This window comes from Sciurus carolinensis, chromosome 3, assembly GCF_902686445.1.
Source record: "Sciurus carolinensis chromosome 3, mSciCar1.2, whole genome shotgun sequence".
Lineage (NCBI taxonomy): Eukaryota > Metazoa > Chordata > Mammalia > Rodentia > Sciuridae > Sciurus > Sciurus carolinensis.
Genome location: NC_062215.1, coordinates 111,682,033 through 111,701,901, shown reverse-complemented (window position 1 = coordinate 111,701,901; position 19,869 = coordinate 111,682,033). Strand labels below are relative to the sequence as shown.

At 37.2% G+C, this 19,869-nt stretch overlaps 1 protein-coding gene across 4 annotated transcripts in view; it reads right to left on the bottom strand.

The window, feature by feature from the left end:
• Window positions 1-16,412: 16,412 nt before the first annotated feature.
• The window catches only part of Tank (TRAF family member associated NFKB activator), a 72,052-nt gene continuing 68,595 nt past the window's right edge, over window positions 16,413-19,869 (bottom strand). For all 4 annotated transcript variants that reach the window (XM_047544906.1, XM_047544905.1, XM_047544908.1 and 1 more), the window contains exon 8: window positions 16,413-17,180. In XM_047544906.1, the coding sequence (XP_047400862.1) occupies window positions 17,004-17,180 (177 nt within the window). In that variant the 3' untranslated portion in view covers window positions 16,413-17,003. The remainder of the gene's footprint in view (window positions 17,181-19,869) is intronic.

Below are 19,869 nucleotides of genomic sequence, written 5' to 3'. Positions count from 1 at the left end.
AATTTTCAAATAAGAAAAAGTAACAAAAAGTAAAAGAACAACTTTTAATACATTGAATTGGAGAAGGTTAAAAGCCTGGTAACATTTAGTGTTGGTGAAGACATGGGTAAATGGACATTCTCATTCATTTCCATTTTCAGAAGACACTTTGGTTTATGTATCAAAACTTATGAAAAGTTTTTTCACCTTGAAATTCTCCTTTTAGAAATTTACTAGAGGAGATAATTATAGATGTATGCAAATATGTCTGGAGAAATGCTCATCATAGCATTATAATGCAGAAAAATTAGAAACCACCAAAAAATAACATCAGAGAATCTGTTAGGTAAACTACAGAGAGCATCTATACTATACAATAATATATAGTTGTTCAAAATTACTCTGTTGAAAAATATTTAATGACATGGGAAAATGTGATATGTTTTAACTGACAATGAGTAATGTTACCATCCTAACTATTTTAAATATGTACTAATGCATAGTGCAGTAATGGACTGGGAATGTAGCTCAATGTAAAGTGTTTGCATAGCATGTTCAATCCCCAGTGAAGGAAAAAAGAAAAGAAAATGTGCTATCAGGGTATATAGTCTAAAAGATTAACAGTGGTAGTTGGACTTGGAGGTGCATGCCTATAATCCCAGCTACTTGGAAGACTGAGGCAGGAGGATTACTTTTGTGAGGCTTTACTGAAATAAATCCTCTCTCAAAACAGAACATAAAAAAGTCTGGGAATGTAACTCAGTAGCAAAGGACACCTGGGATCCAGCACTAGTACTAGGTGGTGGTGGGGGTGATTGACAGTGGCTATAATAGAATTATGGGTGATTTTTGTTTAAAATTTTACCTAGTACATAAAAATTGAACATATTTATGGGGTACCATGTGATATTTTGATATATTTTATTAATTATTTCCATGATTCCACAATGAACATATATTACTTTTGTAATCATAAATAATATTATAAAAATAAAATGTTTAAAATGTTTATGATACAGACATTGATATTTATGTTTTCCCTCAAGTGATTGGTTTCTTTGCATTATTTTGGCAAAGTTCCAAGAAAGCTTCTAGGCATTTTATTTTAAAAATTAATCAAATAATCATCAGACTAAAATTATTTGTTAATTTTGCAAAAATAGCAATTTTATTAAAGTCACAAAGCTAAACTGTATGACATTTTCATTTTAAAAATGAGACAAATTCTTTTTTAAAAAATCTTTTAAATATTTTTAGTTGTAGATGGACACAATACCTTTATTTCATTTATTTATTTTATGTGGTGCAGAGAATCAAACCCAGTGCATTAACATGTGTGAGGCAAACACTCCACCACTGAGCCACAATCCCAGCCTGAGACAAATTCTTTTAATTAAAAATTTAATTATCATTATATACCTTTAAATAAGGATTAAATGAACTCCTTCCACTAAATTATAGCAGGCTATCTAAATTCATTTTCTAAGTTACAGGAACACAAAGAAGTATAATTTCATAATTTAATACTCAGCAACACAGCTCAGTGGTAGAGTGCTTGCCTGGTGTGTATAAGGCACAGGGACTGATCCTCAGCACTACATAAAAATAAACAAATAAAATAAAGGTATTAAAAAAAATCTAAATCTTTGTCCATATTATTATTCTAAAGATAGGGAAATAAACCATATCATAAAATATGGCAAATAATCTAGGAAAAGTCTTCATTTTTTATTTCTAGAAAATGCTGACTTGGTTTGATATGAAGACATATGCATATTATATGTAATAAAATTATCCTGAAAATAAAGTTAAAATTAATGTAAACTTAATGAAATATTGAAATTGTTAAGTGCAAAACAACTAGTTAAAATTACATACTTTTATTTATATATCTTTCCTTCATTTCCCATTTATAATAGCAAAATAATTTTTGTGAAATTCTCAAATGATTAATAGAAAGTTTTCTTTAAAAACTCTTAAATAACAAGTCTTGTACAAAATCTTCTCTTTGAAATCTGATTTTAGGCACAACTAATAACCTCTGTGACATGTAAACAGGAGATAAATTCCAAACAGCTGAAATGGGAAGTGTAACTCATTTCTTTAACCAAGGTGCATAACATACCAAAGCAGTTTCCCTCTCACACCAGGTGCTGTTCCCAAAGGAGAAAACACTGCCCTCCAGTGGTCTTCAACGAGGAAATGAAAATAGTTTCAGGTACCATGATTGTGGCATTTATATGAAACATGATGTATTTATCTAGCCTTGTTTCTGGCTATATTCTTAAGCTGAAACTTATGTCTACAACTGAGCATACGGACACAATTTTCAAAACTAATTCTAACATGTATGTAGTTGCTTCAGTTAGACAGAAATATTAACTAGGAGGATTATGACTTTTTGACCCTAAAAGCTGACCACTTATTTGACTATCACAATTGGATTATGCTAGCCCCCTATAGTTTCTCACTTCCCAGATAAGGAAGAAAAGATTTCATCTTTATGTTTCCCTTGTTGGCCAATTTTTTAGCTAAAAGACATTTAAAATTGTACAGCAGGCAGAACCCCAGGGGACTGAACAGTGTTCCAACATCCTTAAAGGCTTCCCATCACTTGAAAAACCAAATTCTTCCTCCTGTTTCTTAAACTAACCAAAGTAGGCAAAAGCAATTTTAAAAAAGTCTTTGTGTCTAGCATTGGAACTTTCTCATATTTCACACCATTATATAAATGTCACTCTAACCTATATGTATCACAAATGCTACGCTAAATTAGGGCCAAATTTGCAACCTAGTTTAACTGGGTTTCCTCTTTTTGCAAATGCAGTTTTTGTGTCTGCATTTAGCAATGCATACAAAACTGTCCGTGTAGCTAACTGCTTCGAATTGCTAAATTTGAGGATGGATGTGTAGATCGCCTGTCTTTATGCATGTGCCAAAGCAATGCTGTTACTAGTCATATAAAAACTTCCTAATCAAATGGACCTCGACTACATTGCTAAATTCTTGGACCATTTCATTGGCTCTTTTGGATTTAGTAAAGGAAAAGTAGAATTTTAAGAGGGGAAAGCGATAGTGTTCAGAACTCCTCTACTCCTTTATCTTTCAGTCACCAGAGCGAACTGCATCACATGATAAGACCATAGACTTAGGAGTCCTACTCCTCTAGGGGCTCATCCATTTCTAGTTATGCGACTTGAACTTAGCATCATTTTCATGAACACAAAGTGGAAAATAGTAATGTCGGTCTCATAGGTAGTTATCACAATCAAATGAGGGAATGTTTGTGAATATCTAACACGGAGAAAAGACTTAATAAAAAATTTATTTTTATTCTTTCATCATCATTTCTTGGATTTTTAATCCAATAGCTATGAAGATTTCCCGTAGGCATGATTTTCTAAAATTAATCCTCCTTTATCATATTAAATAATGGCTCCTCATTCAGTTTGTGCTAAAATATTTTAACATCTTATCACTCAGAGCACTTTTAAGTAAGAATCAAGTTTTTCTTTTTTTCACTCACATAGAAAGTTGAATCTTTTATTTATTCACCTATATTTACAAGACACTTCATAATCTTATAAATGACAAACATAAAATTTATATTCATTACAAAGGTAATATAGTAACTAGACATATTTGGGTATATTGTAGTGAACTATAAAGTTTCTGAGCTTGAAAGTACAGAGTTCTACTCACATCTGTTCTGGTTAACCCAACTTAGCAAATGTATATTATAGAAAGAAAAAAATTGCTTTCTTTAATTCACTATTCTTTGATTTGACTTTCTGTTTTTTTGAGGTGTTGGGGATCAAACCCAGGGCCTCACATGTGCTAAGTAAGTACTTTCCCACTGAGCTACATCCCCAGTCCCTCACTATCCTTTCAGTGAAGAAAAACTCACAAACACATTTTAAAAAGATACATCCTCTTCTCAATAGTTGTAGTAATGAGTTTTTACTGAGTCATGATCCCTTTCTTCATCTCCTCCCTGTGTATACCCACGGCATTATAAAGCATTGTTTTTTCCTAGATCAGTTCATTGAGAATGACTTCTTACCAATAATGTGATTATGATATTTTAAGTCAGACAACACAGAATCTTTGATTACTCAAATAATCCTTACAATGCTGAGTCATACTATTCATGAATCAAAACAGTAGCATAGATTGATGAGAATGCAATGATGATTTGATGGATAAATTTTTATCAAACTCTTAGAAAAATTTTACATGAAAATTTTAAGTACCACTTAAAGATTAAAAAATTATGTCCCATTAGATGTTGCAATAGTGTACACATGCTACATTGAAGCCTGTGTAAAAGCATTATCTATGTATCAATAAATGCAAAGAGAGCTGCTGGTATTGCTCAATGGCAAAGCTCATGCTTAGCATGTGTGAAGTTCTGGGTTCAATCCCAGCCTCCTCCCCCCAAAAGGGGAAGAAAATAAATTCTGCTATAGCTAATCTAAATTAATGTCAAAATTTGACAATTAAACATATGAATTTATGATAAACATTCTGAATTTCAAAAATGCATCATATTTGTAACAGCACCAAAATAATCTAAAGTCAGAACACTTTTTTCTGGGTATAATTATATTATTATAATTCTCTACCTTGACAGATGACAATTTTAGAACACTTTAAATACAATTTCTACTATATGCACTAAAATAAAATGTAACAGATAGACAACTCACCATAGTATAAGTAACACATTCAAATTTAGTAATTTATTTTCCAGGTGGAAACCAGGCTTCTTGGAAGACTTCAGACTATGCCAAATGGTCTGATTTCACCATAGAGGTAGGCACTAGATGACTAAATTTACTTCTGTGTAATTTTTGTTAACTACATTTTACATGCAAATGTCTATACAACCATGTTAATGAAGTTATAGAGAAAGAAAGTTGGCATTCCCATTTTTCTGTTTTATTCAAAAGCAACTTTTCAATTGACTTGCTCTATCTTTTAAAACCATTCTTCATTTAATCATAAGAAAATGGAAAAGTCTAACAATGCATTCAAGTTGGATTACAAATCAAGAAAAACAATTCTTACGAATAAAATTTAGACTTGATATTTTTCTTTCCATACTTTTATGATTTTGAGGACATAGAATGCTTTGATCGGAATCAGACCCAAACAATTTTTTTTTGTTAATCATAAATATTTTGAAAATTGCAAGCTACTGTTCCATGATTATTTATTTAGAGAAAATTGTTTCCATCTTATCCAGGGTCTCAAAATTTTCTGTATCCCAAATTGAATTGGATGCTTAATTGACCAGCTATCTAAAGATCATTTTTTCCCAAGGAATATAAACAAACATATTTAAAGTCTACATGGGTGTATTTCCTGTAAAAATGTCAATAGCCAAGATTCAAAGCCAATATTGGTAATAAGATATACAGTATCCTTATGATTGGAACATTAATTATCAAAAACTTAGCTTATAAGAGAAGTGTCCCTAAGGTATAAGAAAAAGAATGATTTTTTATAGCAGGTGTGGATACAATCTCACCCTGTAACACCCGGAAGAATAAGGAAAAATAAAACCTCCTCCACCTTCACATATTAGAAGGAATCAGGATCCTGATCCAAGTTCCAAACTCCTGGAACTTGGGAATGTCTGTAAAAACCCCAATAACAAGGTTTCAGAAACCTGCCACATCACAGGAACAGGGAGGCCTTCAATCATGGAAATATGACTATTAGGATTTTACAGATAATCTGAAACATTTGCTAGTCTCCCCACCCCCATGTTAGAGGGAAGGAGAAAAAGGGAGGAAGAGAGGAAGAATCAAAGCATGGGAGGAGGGGGAGGGAACCTGCTGTGAACATGCCAGGTCCTTCTTGGCGCTTAGGTAGTCGACATTTTCCTAGTCACAACTACTGTTATGTCAGAGATAACAATGTATTGTGTGTGTGTGTGAGAGAGAGAGAATTGGGGTGGAGTGGGGGACCAAGATGTTAAGAAATTTAGCAAATACATATGATTAAAAAAAAAAACCATTTGAGAGTGTTATGTTTATACATGCTGGGCAACATAAACCATAAACCTTGCTGCATTTCTGCAAACTGCTTCATGAAGCATACAAATGGCATTCCTGTCAATGGGAGGAATACACAGACAGAAATCAAGACAGAGACAAGCAGCACCCCAGGATGTAGAGTTTGTTCCCATTGCAAGCTGTAGTGGAAGATGATGACACCCAGAACAAAATGTCTTTTTTCATGAGGACGCGAAAGCTTTGTGATCTTTGTGTACAGGAAGAATGATGGATGAAAAAGACTTAATTTCCTCCTTTTCTGTAATCAAAATATAAGGTCTTTTTCATTATTTTTAAACTACTTCTTATAGAACCCATTGTTGTGTTCCATGAAACAGGCAAAACTCAGCAAGACAACAAAGACCTGATCTGTAGAAGAGAAGGTAATAAAGAGCAAGTCCTCTCCAGAGGGTAATTAATCCTTAGTCATTCATCTTAGAAGTCCCAGTTACAGTGAAGGTTAATGTTCAGGTAGCTTCTTTTCTATTTTCTTTAAAAATTTTTTAAACATTTTTTTCAGAATGTTATACTATTAATTGCCAATTTGCATATGTGTGCAGCTGCTGTTTTGGCTCTGAACTCAATCCGATAAGCTTGCTGGAGGTATCGCAGAGCACTTGGCAGCTTTCCTATTTGAAAAGAAAGCCTCTCCCCACCACAGAACAGCTGATCGTCTATCAGCGATAGACCCTGATGGCGTGAATTACAATTACACTACTTTTCACACTAAATCTGGGTGATAGCTACTTGGAAAGAAGTTTCATCATTTTTTACCACAAACTGGAAAAAGAATTACATGGTCATGCTGTGCTTTTAAAGGCAGTTTGGTTCACTTTTGTCTATTTAACACCTAATTCCAAGAAGTCCATAGGCATCCAGAGATCTGAATGGCGCGTAATGAATTCACTGTTTAGATTGAAGATTTTTAAAATCTACCTCAAATTACATTTATTAACAAGGCGACCAGGAAGTGTTAAAGTTGTTAGACGCTTCATTTATTAAATAATTTGTGGGTATTTTCAGTTGTCATATCTAGAGTCATGGGGTTTGCTTATTTTTTTTAATTAGCAATCCAAAACAATGCTACTGCAATTTAACAATTCATCACATAATCTTGGGCTCTTCAGTTCAGCTGTTAATGTTAGATAATTCAGATTGTTATTTTGATCTGTTTATAAATGATTTAGGTTGCATTGTGCTGTGAGGAGCACAGCAGCAGCTCAAGCAGATCTTCCTCATCTTTCTTGCATTGCCAAGGAGAGCTGAGGGGCCTTCCAGAGAATGTATTTGGGGAGCTAAGTTAGCAAGTGATGGTAGTAAGGGACACTCATAAAAACTTGATTTATTATCATTGCTTAGCTTACTTCATTTTTAATTTACATTTCCTGTCAGTTTGGAAAACTGAGTGAGACCCTCTTTACCAAAGTCCATTTTATATTAGAATCTGATAACTCTTTCATTTTCTGGGAGTTTAGAAATTACTGTCTTTCCTCTTCAAGAATCAGCCAATATCAGAAAATGTTAGACTCCTAAAGATTCTCTTTCTTCTCAGTCTCCCCTCAGCTCTTCTCCCTCCCATCTTGACATTCAAATCTATTTGGAAAAAAATAAATAAATAAAACAAGTTTAACCCACCTCAAGCAGCAGAAGTGGAACACACTAATCCTGACGTAGTTAACCTAAGAGAAAAATAGATTTTGTTTTCCTTTTTTTAGTCGCTAGCTTTATTAGATTTCTCACTCTCACAGATTATCCAAAGACTACCCATTGATTGATCGCCCGTAGAGCTGCATTTGGTGTAAAGAAAAAACTCACAGCTTTATTGGCTCCCAGGAGACAAAACAAACAGAACAAGATATTCATATTAATGCAAACAATGCAACAAATGAGGGGAAGAATCGCCCCGCTGAAGCGAGGCACCGGGCGACTGCAGCAGGGCGGGCAAAGGCCTGGGCGCCTCCCGCCCCTGAGCGAGGGTTTCCCGCCTGCCCGGACCCGGGTTCCTGGAGTCGTCCGTGCTCTGGGCCTTGGACTGGACATGTAGGCCCCGAGAGCCCGGGCGGGCGTACCTGGCCTCCAGGGCCCTCCCGGAGCAGGGCAGGAGGCCTCCAGCCCCGGGCCTCAGGGAAGGGCCTGCGGTGACTCTTAATGTGCACTGCAGAACTGAAAGGGACTTAAGTGTCCTTCTTGCCTTCTACTTTCCCTTTCCTTAGGCCTCTAGGGGCCCTATTCCCCAATCTGTTTCCCTGACCGCTGGGTCAGAGAGTCAAGATTCTAAAGTGTACCTGCTAACCCCCCTGAGGCAGCATGGAAGCAGAGGTGAGAAAGATGCCAGAAACTCTGGAAGCGGGGAGGAGACGTGATACTCATTCTCTCTTGTTTAAAAGCTCAGTCAGGGAGGAGACGATATAAAAACAAAGTTAAACCCAACACCAAACTTTACATGAACCAAAACGAGAGGAGTAGTATGGACAGCAAATGCTGAGAGGTACTTAAGTGGTCCTGAGACACTGCCTGTGGAATGAGAAAGGAAGAACAGTTTTCAGCCAGAAAAAAAAAAAAAAAAAAAAAAAAGGATATTAGTTCCACACCTAACTACTTCCCAACCCCCAAACTAGGGAAGAATCTGTTAAGGCTTGATTTCATATCTTTACCATCAATGTGATGTTAAAAATAGGGCTGCCGAATATTGCATGGGGCATACTTATACTAAAAAAATTATTTGTTTATCTGAATTTCAAATTAACCCAGCCTCCTGTGTTTTTATTAGCTAAATCTGCAATTCTAACTAAAAAATACTTTATTGAAGAAATCATGTAAGAAACAAGGTTCATTCTATTCAGTACATTTTTATTGGATCCTTGCTTTGAAAAAGAAAATGAGTTGCCTCGATAGCATATTTTCCCAGGCACATTGTAGGGTAGACGAGGAGGAAATGAGTGAAACTACTTGGAAATGTCCTCATCTTTAGCAGGAAGTAGCAGTGTCATTGGTGCCTTTTCTCAAAGAAATGAACCAAGATTCATTCCCTAAGGGTCTCATCTACAGAAGCGCAGTCCCTTTCCTCCCCATCCTGGCCAGTAGAGGGTATCATACTTAGCATATCTGCAAGCGGTTATCAAGGTACCCATGTACTGTTACTAAATCTTCAGTCTACAGTCACTTTACTGGTTAGTCTTTAGTTTATTCTGAAAGAAAGTCAGGGCTTCAAAACATTAAAGGGATGGGTCAAGAAAAATTCTGTTTTGAAAGTCATTAAAGTTTTAACCTAGAAACAAATCTCATTCAGGGTCTCCAGGATGCTAAAAGAAAAGATTTTCAAAATGCCAATGGTAAAACCTCAGGAAAAAAAAAACAGTACAAAACAGTGGGCATTTCAAGTGTGTGTGTCTCTTTGTGTATTGAAGTTTGTGTGTGTAGGGGTAAAGGGAAATACACAGAGCTGCTTTATGGAAGAAGCCTGCTGCTTGCATTTCATCCCCAATCCCAGTTACAGATTTTTCAAGCACGCTTTATCACTTTTCTGGATACTTTGGATTCCTAGTGAGATGGTCTGCCTTTTAAGTCAATTGTTTTAAGATGTACAAATGCACCTACACAGGATGCCCCTTTATCACTAACACTTAGTGTTGTTTAACAACTGCAAATGGAGAAATTATTTGTTTAATGAGAGCTGTTTTCAGAGTTCATTCACCAACATGGGAGAAAGATAATCTAAGGCTGATATCTCTCCCTGAGCTGCAGGGCCATCTCAGATGGGAGAAGGCCAATTCTGGAGCCAAATGCAATGTTTAGTTTGGTTTAGAGAATTTTTAAAAATTAAGATCAACAGTTTTAGAAAATATATATGCTTACTTTCAGTCCACATAGTTTTGAGTTTTTTCTTTCACAAAACTATCCTTCAGTTTAAAATTTGAACTATCAAAAAGTTAGCATTGTGGTTTGGAGGGTTATGGTGCTGTGTAAGTACTTTAGAAGTACAAACTCTTTTATTTTCTCTCTTATCTTACTTTGTGTCTCCAACTACAAATATATATTCTAATACTTGCTATCCCCTTATCTGAACAGGTCTGAGGAAAGCTCAGCACTCAATGATTAAGGTGGTTCTTCCTCCCAACAGAAATGTCCTGTGAGTCTTTTAAAGGTGGTGATAAACTGGCAATTGCTAAATAGTAAACCCTAATGCATTGTCAGGTAAGGTCAGGCTCCGTATTCATTCTGTAGTTTAGCATAATGGTGCCTTTGTGTTAACAGACTTTGGATATGATTTAAGTTTCTTACAAAACCAAGTACAAATCAGGGGGAAAGTTTGTATTTTTGGAGGTGAGGGATTATTATAGAAGAAACAGTAGATTGACGGTCATGGGAGCCTGAGTTCAATGCCAGCTATTTCAGTAGGTTTGAGAGACTCATTTCTTCCCCTTTATTTATTTATTTTTGTTTTGTCCTCACAAAAAGAAAATTAAATTGGGCCATCTTTAAGACTTTTTTAAAAAATGACTATTCTTTGAATTAATGTGATAACTCATCTTTTGTACTCTTGTTCCAAAGAATATCAAAAATGTATGAATATATTCATGGTAGAGTCCTAAACAAAAAAGGGCACATGGGCACATTTCAAGTTATCCAGGCATCCTAGATTTCAAGGGAACATTCAAACATGGGAGACTGGTTAAAAAATGGAGGGATTTCAAGATCAGATGCAGATTCCCTGGAGAGATGTGATGAACAGCCCTGTACACAGGACAGGTGGTAACATGTTTAAGAATTTACTTCAGTCCTATTTGAGGATTTTGACCTCAGAGAGAAGATTGCAATAAAATGAAAGTTAAAGCTATTTAGTAAATATACAAAGCATCATCATTTTAAATATTCTAGCACTTGAACACTTAGTATTTCATCCATGAGGAGCTCTGATGCTGGAGGAAGTTGGCAATATAGTTGTAGCTGATTCTAGAAAGGATCTCAGAAACTTGCTTCTTTATACTTGATCAGTGATATGAGGTGATGTTCCTTTTGATTTGAGGCTCTTCTTGAACTGTAAGCTCCACCAATCTTTTGCTAAACAGACTTCATTCACATTCTGAATCTGGTTTTTGTCTCACACATATTAAATTTTACAAAACAGAAAGAAACAATAGAGCTTATTAGGAAAAACTTGTTTTGAATAGCAAATTAAGCATAATGGAAATAGGAACATGTTTTAGCACAGTAGCCTCCCCCCCCTTTCTTTTTTACCAATTGAACATTTACATCTTTTTCAGTACTGTGATTTTCCCCTTAAGTCTTAAGCTGGCACCACACACTTTCAACAAATAAGATTTACATCATTTGTATCTACTGAGAGAAATCATTGTAATTCTGTGGATTCCAAATGCACAGCCTTCTGAAAGAGTTTTAGGCAGTCACCCCTAAACTGCATTAAACAAATCATTGTAGTGTACTAAGAATCCAACGAACCACCTAATTTCAAAGATTGTAAATCAACTGTCAGTTCTGACTGGTTTCAAATTATGCTCTATTCTCTGAGACTGGAAACCTGTAAATTCAGAGGTACACCTGACTTACATGGTTTGTTATTAAGAGATATGCCCCAGGTGGAGACATCTTCAAAGCCAATATATTTTCTTTATAACTGGTGTCAAATTGATGTATATATTAAAAAATCTTGGAAAATGATCTCAAAAAGGAAGTAACAGCCCAATGAGCCATATGTTCAGGGAACCTAACAGGTTTCCATTGGGACCAAATTTCACTTCACCTTTTTGTCCTTATGTGCAAATAAAAAACTTATCTGTAAATACACCATTAAAACAGTCATGCAAATTTGTGAGGTCTACAGATGGATAAAAACTTACACTGAGTTCATAAAAATCAAGTTGTGGGAAGGTGAAGTATTTTGTTAGATATTAGAAATATACAACACAAGAGTGAGTTGAAGTAAATTTATTTGAACTCCATAAGTTCACAGCTTCAGGTACATTGCTTCAAATGAACTGGTTAATGAAGAAAAGATGGATGAATAGTTAATAAATTGCTTAATTTCGATGTTGATGGGGTTCCTGAATCTCAAATTTACATTAATACATGTAAAGGTAATTTTTTTTCTTGCTGTTAGGTTGCTATTTTAACAGATTCAGACACTAGGGAATTTTCCAAGTGCCAGCTAATACTCATGCACAGGATTCCCTCTGTGCACTGTGTAGTTTTTTATATGAACAGGACCAATGATGACAATATAAAATGTCAAAATGCACTGAAGCCATTTTAATTTTATATCTGTATACTTTTATTGTGAAATATTACCAGCCAAGGGCAGAAGGTTTCATAAATGAAACCTTTGTGTATGTATGACTGAGCTTTATCAAACCTTCACATTTGATTTTAAAAAATGAGCAATTATGTGTGCAAAATTATGCAAAGGTAAAAGCAGAAAAAAATTATACTGCATAGATTATCTTTCAGCCACTTTCATTTTCCATCTATGGTTAGAGGGAAGGAGGTTTTATGATGTAAATTTAGGCACCTGGTTTGCTAAATAGCACTGAGCACATTAGAAGAAACTGCACTCTCATTTGGTCCAAATTCGAAACGGGTCTGTAGGTGGGTTCTCTGTAACCCACTCAAGTACTAAGAACATCAACGTTTTAAAATCTCTAATGATAGTTATGTAAATAGGTAATAGTAAAAATATGGTAGAAATAAAAATGTATTTTAAGTTCAACTATCAGCTTTTAAGCTAAAAAAAAAGTAGAGGAAATTGTATGAAAACCCCAGGTACTGGGTCGGCCTGCCTCAACAGGTTTATAAGACCTTTTCCAGCGTAGACCAGGTTTTGGTGGATTCTTTGTCAAGGGACAGCCATGGTGTTACTGTGGTGACTAGCTTTTCTCTGCCTAGTGCGTTGGGCGCAGCAACCAGGTGGGGAGCGGTGCTGCTAGAAAAGTCCCAGTCCCAACTGCCCCACAGTCTCTGCGGCAAGGGGTAGGTTGACCCGCTTCTCTAAAGGCTTCTTTCTCACCCGCGACAGTCGTATGGTGTTATCTCTGAAGGTCCAGAGAGTCCCTTAATCTAGGCTTGGGGTCAGGAGGTCAAGCCTTTGGAAGCACAACCAATACTAAGGCCTTTCTGTGCTTATTGAACTGGGTTCTGGTGGGGAAGGTGGGGTTATAGGGTCTGAGGGTAGCAACAGGGAGGTTTTGTGGGGGCTGACCACGCAGATTCATTGCAGGCCGGCGGGGCCTGCAGCTCCCGGCGCGCGGGAAGCGGCAGGGAGCCTTTAGGGTGGCGGCCCCACTAGGGCCAGGCCAGGCCGGGCTCTATAGTCGGTTCAGGGATCTTTCTGGCTTCGACTTCTTCCCACCACTGACTGTCCTGTGACCTTCCTGAATTCGCTGCGGTCCCCTCAGCAGAAAGCGAGTGGGCCCAGGAATGCAGGCTCCTCGGCCACTTCTCTAAGGCGTGGAACCGAGAACGCTGACCCTGGTCCCAGCCCCGAGAAGCTCTCGGGGAGTGGGCGCTTGGCGCAGGCCGGGCCCTAGGGTGCACAGGTGCCGGGCTGCACTCGGCAGGACCAGCGGAGGGTGCCGCAGGGGGCCGCTCGGGAGCTCCCGGTCCGCGAAGCACGCGGTGGCGATGGCTAAGTTCCACTCGCCAGCGGCGGGAAGGACGCGCGGGAAAGCGAGGGAGCAGGAAGCGGGTGGCGGCGGCGGCGGGCCCGCTGGAAAGGAGGGAGCGCCGCAGGCGGGAGGAGGGGGCGCGGAGGAGGGAGGCCGGGAGGAAGGAGGGAGTGCGGCAGGCAGGCGGAGGGAGGGCTGATTAGCATGCAGCAGCGCTCGCGCGCCCGGCTCCATTGTTTTAACACCTCCCCTCTCCTCCGCGCCAATCTGTCACCGTTCAGCAGGCGAACGCTGCTGCCTCAAATGCTGCTCTTCTCAAATGAGACGGATAATTAGTTGCCCCGCACGAATGCCGCACTCTTCTCACCCCTGATTGCTATCACCTTCTTGCTCCTGGCAGTTTTGACACCTCGTAATCAGCCTGCTGCTTTTCTCTTTTCTTCCCGACTTCTGCTTCCCTCCCCCCCTTTCCTTCGTAGTTGATTTATTTATTTATTACTATTATTTTAAAAGCAATCCCGGTGCCTATTTGGACGAGCCCTCGGCGGACTTAACCTTCCGCGTATACGCGTGTGCCTATATATGTATACGTACACTAGGGTGCACGCGCGGGAGTCGGACGCGGGCTGGCAGTTTGCGGGAAATACTGCTTCCACGCGGAGCGAATTTTCTCCTACAGATATTTTTGGGAAGGGAGGAGCTGGGGAGAGGGACTGGAGGGAAGAGTTGGGGAGACCTCAATTAATGCTTTAAAGATCTCTTAGAAATTAACAAACTGGGGAGTCTCGGAATCTGCTGTCAGAAGCGTGTTTCCCCCTCTCTCCTCTAACAAGCACTGACAGTCTAATTACTGTAGCTACAAGCAGCTGTCGAGGCAGCAGCCCGGGAGAGAAGGCGCCACAGGCTGAACGCACCCGGCCGGCCCCCGAACCCAGCCGAACCAGGCGAACCCCGGCCCAACTCCCGGAGGATGGAGAAAGGGCAAGGCCTGGCCCCCGACAGCCCCGGAGAGCCCAAGGCGGGCCTGGGAGCCAGCGGACTTGCTTATTGTTTCATATTTATTAAGTCTTTACCTTGAAGGTTAAAAGATGTGAAGAAGAAAGGAGGGGACTTGGGGGGAGTGGGAAGCAAATCTTCTAAGCTTCCAGCCACCCCTTTTCTACCTCCTCGAGCTCCCCCCACCTCCCGTGTTGGTAAAATAACCACGCAACCCGGGCTGAGGGGGCGGGGTGAGCCAGGCTGGAGTGTAAGAAAGCAGATGTCCCCGCTGGCAGCAGCCTCAGCCTCCGGGGAAAGCTGCACCGGGGGGGCCCTCCCGAGGACATTCACCTCCCACTTCTCAGGCATCCCGCTCACAACTGCCTCGCCTCGGCGGGGGTGGTTTTTCAGACTCAGCGTTTTGCGTGTGCAGCTTTTTTACCTGGGAGCTGTTCTTACCCGGCCACGCTTAGCAGATGCCAAGAGGCAGCCCCTGCACGACTCAGTAATAAGAGACAGAGGGAGAAACCTGGTCGGTACCCACTCCACCTCTTTGAGCTGCGACCAGTGCCACCTCTGCAGAGCGGACAGGAGACTTCTCTTCTTTGGCCCAAAAGGGCCTGTCTTATAAGTTGGAACTTAGGGTACTGCAGGAACCCAAAAGAAAACGCAGTTCCCAGTTCTTACTGAAAGTGGTGGAGGTGGGGAAAGGATGGACCGGAGAACAGGGGTCAGTGAGTCTCTTTTTGGGCCAGTTTTTTTTTTTTTTTTTTTTTTTTTTTTTTTTTTTTTTTTTTTTTTGTTAAAGCTAGTAGATTTCAACTATGTGAGGGGGAATTATCCCTTCTAGAAAGGAGGTAAAAAGAATCCCCTTTTCCCGAGATGGGTACAGTGGTGTACAGTGGTACACACTGGGGAGTTTTTAGTTTTAATTTTGTGTGTGTGTGTGTGTGTGTGTGTGTGTGTGTAGAGAGAGAGAGAGGGAGGCAGGAGGAAGGGGGGAAGGGAAGAGCTTGGATAATTGTCTAGGCATTTCCATTCAGTCCCAGTGGCAAGGGAAGAGATGTACATGCCTCAGAACCCTTCACAGTGAATACCTAATAATCGCCATGTCACCTTGGTGAGGAAGATGTCAATGTGATGTGCTTGACACCCTGAGAAGTCGAGGCACCACTCTCATTCTTCCACAAGTTAAGGCTCTTCACGGTAGTATAGGGGCCTGCTCAATCCCCCCATTCCAAACCCTCCAGTTTAAAACATTTCCTTCATGAAGGCTTAAATTTCTATTTGAGAGCTGCAAATCGATGTTTGCTTCATAAAATGGAAGCTATGCCTCAAATACTTTTAAAAATCAGGGGAAAAGAGAAACACTCAATCCAAGAATCATAGGGAAGAAAAAGGAAAGGAAGCCTTATTTTAAACAATTTTGTAAAATTTCTGATTTTGGTATCCGTTCTTTCAAATGTCTTCCAGTGGCCATCAATCAGGCTGCTAACAATGAATAACAATTTTCTCAACAAGAATGTTAACGTTTCTAATCTAAATTAATAAATATGGATAGTCCTCACAGACTTTTATATTTGCTTCCATTACAAGCAAATGTTTCTTTAGAAAGTTTAGTTTGAAAAATGATTTATAAATAAATTCAAAGTGATGTAATTGTAATAAAATTTCCAGTTATCACCCTTCTTTCAGGTTAATAAAAAGAAAACAGGATTTTTTATAAACTTCCCCCAAATGTGATTTTTTACCACAGGAACAAAGAACACTTTAATGATCACAACATAAGTAACTCTTTTAATATTTAGTTCATTTCATTGTGTAGCTATACACAGAGCAAAAATTAAAAACACATGTTATTAGAAACACTATAAAGTATTTAAATAATTATTACTGGACATCAAACTTCTTGAATTTGGCATTTACTTATATTTTTGTGTTGTCTGCTATTCTCTTACAGATTTATTTAAAAAGAACATTACCTGTAGCATAAATAATCTAAAATTTTAAATGGAAACAAAACAAAACCCTCTATAGGCTCAAGACATCATCAAATTCAATAGATCTCACTAGAAATCCAAGCAATAAGCTTAGATATCTGATACAAACATAAATTATGATTATACACCTCTGTGAGCCACATCACTTTGAATTATGGTAAGAACACTGTAAACGAATACAATGAATTATAGTTTTATACAAGATGATCTTTTAAAAAATAAAGTTATGTTTAGAAAAAAATTCAAATAGCTGTGACACTAGATTTTTCTATAAATGATCCTGAATTTAATTTACAATCAAGTATTTATAGTATTAGTAACCTGAAATCATCATACAACTTGACGTGTCTGTTTTCAAGTGTGCCTTAAGTCTCCCCATTAAAGTGTGAATTAAGATGCCGGAGGAAATCCCCCCTGGATGTAATGGATGGTGGGAAAACTGCTTGACAGAATTCACATACTCGGGGTATTTGCAGTTCTGAGTCTGAGCCACTTAGTACCATTAAGTCACTGTCTTGATTAGAAAAGGGCTTCCAAAGGGGCTGCAGGAAACAAACAAAAATATCTTCTGTTACTTGTATTCAAAATCAACTTGCATTGAATTTCAAATTTAAGTATTTGAATGAGTTATGTATACATGACTTTATATACAAAATTCCCTAATATGAAAACAAATTACCTTTCCATAGAGATAGCATGAAGACATGACTCAATTCTTTTTCATAGAGGACAAAACCAAACTAATTAAAAAATCACTTGGGCTGGGGGTATATCTTAATGGTAGAGTAGGCTCCATCCCCAGTACCATGAAAAACAAAACAAAACAACCCCAAAGAACAAAAAATAAAACTGGGAACACGCTTCTAAATTTTATCTTTACTTATTTAAAAACACTGCAACTTTAGCACCATAATTTTTAATAATTATCTCAACAGCAGTAGTTTGGGGACAAATCAATATTTAAGACATTTTAATTAAATTCTACTATATTCTATAACAAAAATCTTAAGTAAAAAGGCTTTCATGGCACATTACATGTGTGATTACATTGCTCTTAATCAAAAGCAATGTACATTTTACACTTTGATAAGTAAATATACAATATGTATGTGAATTAGCATTTTGATTTTCAAAAGAAAAAAATTTTCTTTTTAACTACTAAACAGATTCCATGGTTCTGTTTTTGGGGAAAACTTAAATATTTAAATTAATTATTCAATAAAATCTACCATGGGATATATTCTTTTGGCTTCTTATTTTGCTTGTTAGTTAATATATAGTTTGGTTTTATTCTTTCTAAAGAAAGTGAAACTCGTCAATAGTTGTCCAGTTGGAGAATTATGGGAAAATGTAATTTAATAGAACAACTTCCATTACAACCACCAGCAATTAAATGCCTTTCAAAAACGACATTTATTTTTTTTTAAACTTCTAGAAAGAGAAGATTTAGCTTAATAGTAGTTGTTGACTGAAAAATTTACTTTCCTTAACTGTATAGATTACTTAGAAAAATCTTCTTTCTTACCTTGACATAGGTGCATTACCTGGACATAGCTAAATTCTAATACTTTGAGGAGAATCTCCCCATGAAGCCAATTTAAAAAGACTCCTTTATGCTCCTATTACTAATATATTTCTAAAGAAACACAGCATAGTCCAGCATCTGATAGTTTTCATTCCCTTAACTTCATTTCAATTAAACAATCATTTACATAAATAGTATATTACTGAATGAAGCATGGCCTAACTGTCTTCTTATAAACATCTTACTGGACAGATGCACACTTTATATAAACACAGAAAATCTGTCTATGCAGCAAGATTCAGTATAAAGTGCTTATAATAACATGGGCTCAATTCTTTTCATAAGAATAGTAATATTTAAAATAGAGATTATGAGAAATTTGGGGCAAAATAAATTTTTTTTTTTTTTTTTTTTGCAGTGCTGGGGATTGAACCCAGGGCCTTGTGCTTGCAAGGCAAGCACTCTACCAACTGAGCTATATCCCCAGCCTGCAAAATAATTTTTTTAGAAGAACGTTTTCCATGATTAAAAAATAGTCATAATTATGAGTATATAAGCAAAAATTTAGTTGAGTTAATTAAGAAAAAAAAAGCTAATTTTAAACAAAAAAGGCTTAATGAGAAACTGATATGGTTACTAATAGATTATTACTTTGTAGTAAGAAATTAACTAGAAGTAATTTAGTTTCTAAATTTGATAAGCCAAATTTCTACTGCCAATTTATTTTCAAAGTCCTTCTCCAGAAGGATCTATTAATTTAGATTTAGTCTCTTCATAAGAGTTTAGTCAGGAGCCCAATCATTGACTCAACAAAAGTTAGAAAGAAATATCACATGGAACAAAAATAAGCTGATATTTTAAAAATCTTTGCTATGATAACTGAATGTATAAAATAGGTGTTTAATAGTAATAGTTGATATAAAGTAAAAACTTGTAATATGTAACCAAAATTTCACTTCTGTTACTATGAACAACTCAAGAATTTTGCATTCATCACATGAACTTTATTAATACTAATAAAATATTAAAATGTTTTAAAAGCCCATTTTAAGAAATATTCTTTTAATCCTAAGCTGTAACACAGCCTTCAAATCATACTAATTTCTTTGCTTTTTCTGCCAAAATATCAATTGTCTAACCTTATGCCCCATGTCTTGTGACAGCTCAACACCAATTCTCCTGCATTTTTTAAGTTGAATACTTTTCCATCAAGTTGTAATCACATACCAGCTGTTTCCCTTGCTGCAGTATAGAAAGCAAATGTACAATGCAGGGTGCCATCTACTGAAACAAGCATGCACAGACTAACTAGTTAAAGAACAGGCAAGAGGAGGAAGGAGAAAAAAGTAACAAGCATTAGAACTGATACAGTTCACAGCTCTGCAGGAATTCTACTTGCAATAAATGAAATTGTTTAATTTGTTTCATTTAGCAGCAACTATAACTGAGACTGATGTGAAATAAGGTACAATGTAGAACATAAGTGAGTTTAAAATTAAGGCTTGTTGTCAGCAATGCCTAGTTTTTCCCACTACTAAAATATACTACAGCTTGTATATTGCTTCCTTTGCATGTTGATGAAAATGTCTATAACCTATAGGAGTATTTAAAACCAAAGGATATTTAATCAAGTGCTTAAAAAATAAATATCTCAAAGCAGGGACCATCAAACAAATGTTTGCAAGTTATATAGATATTTACGTTAA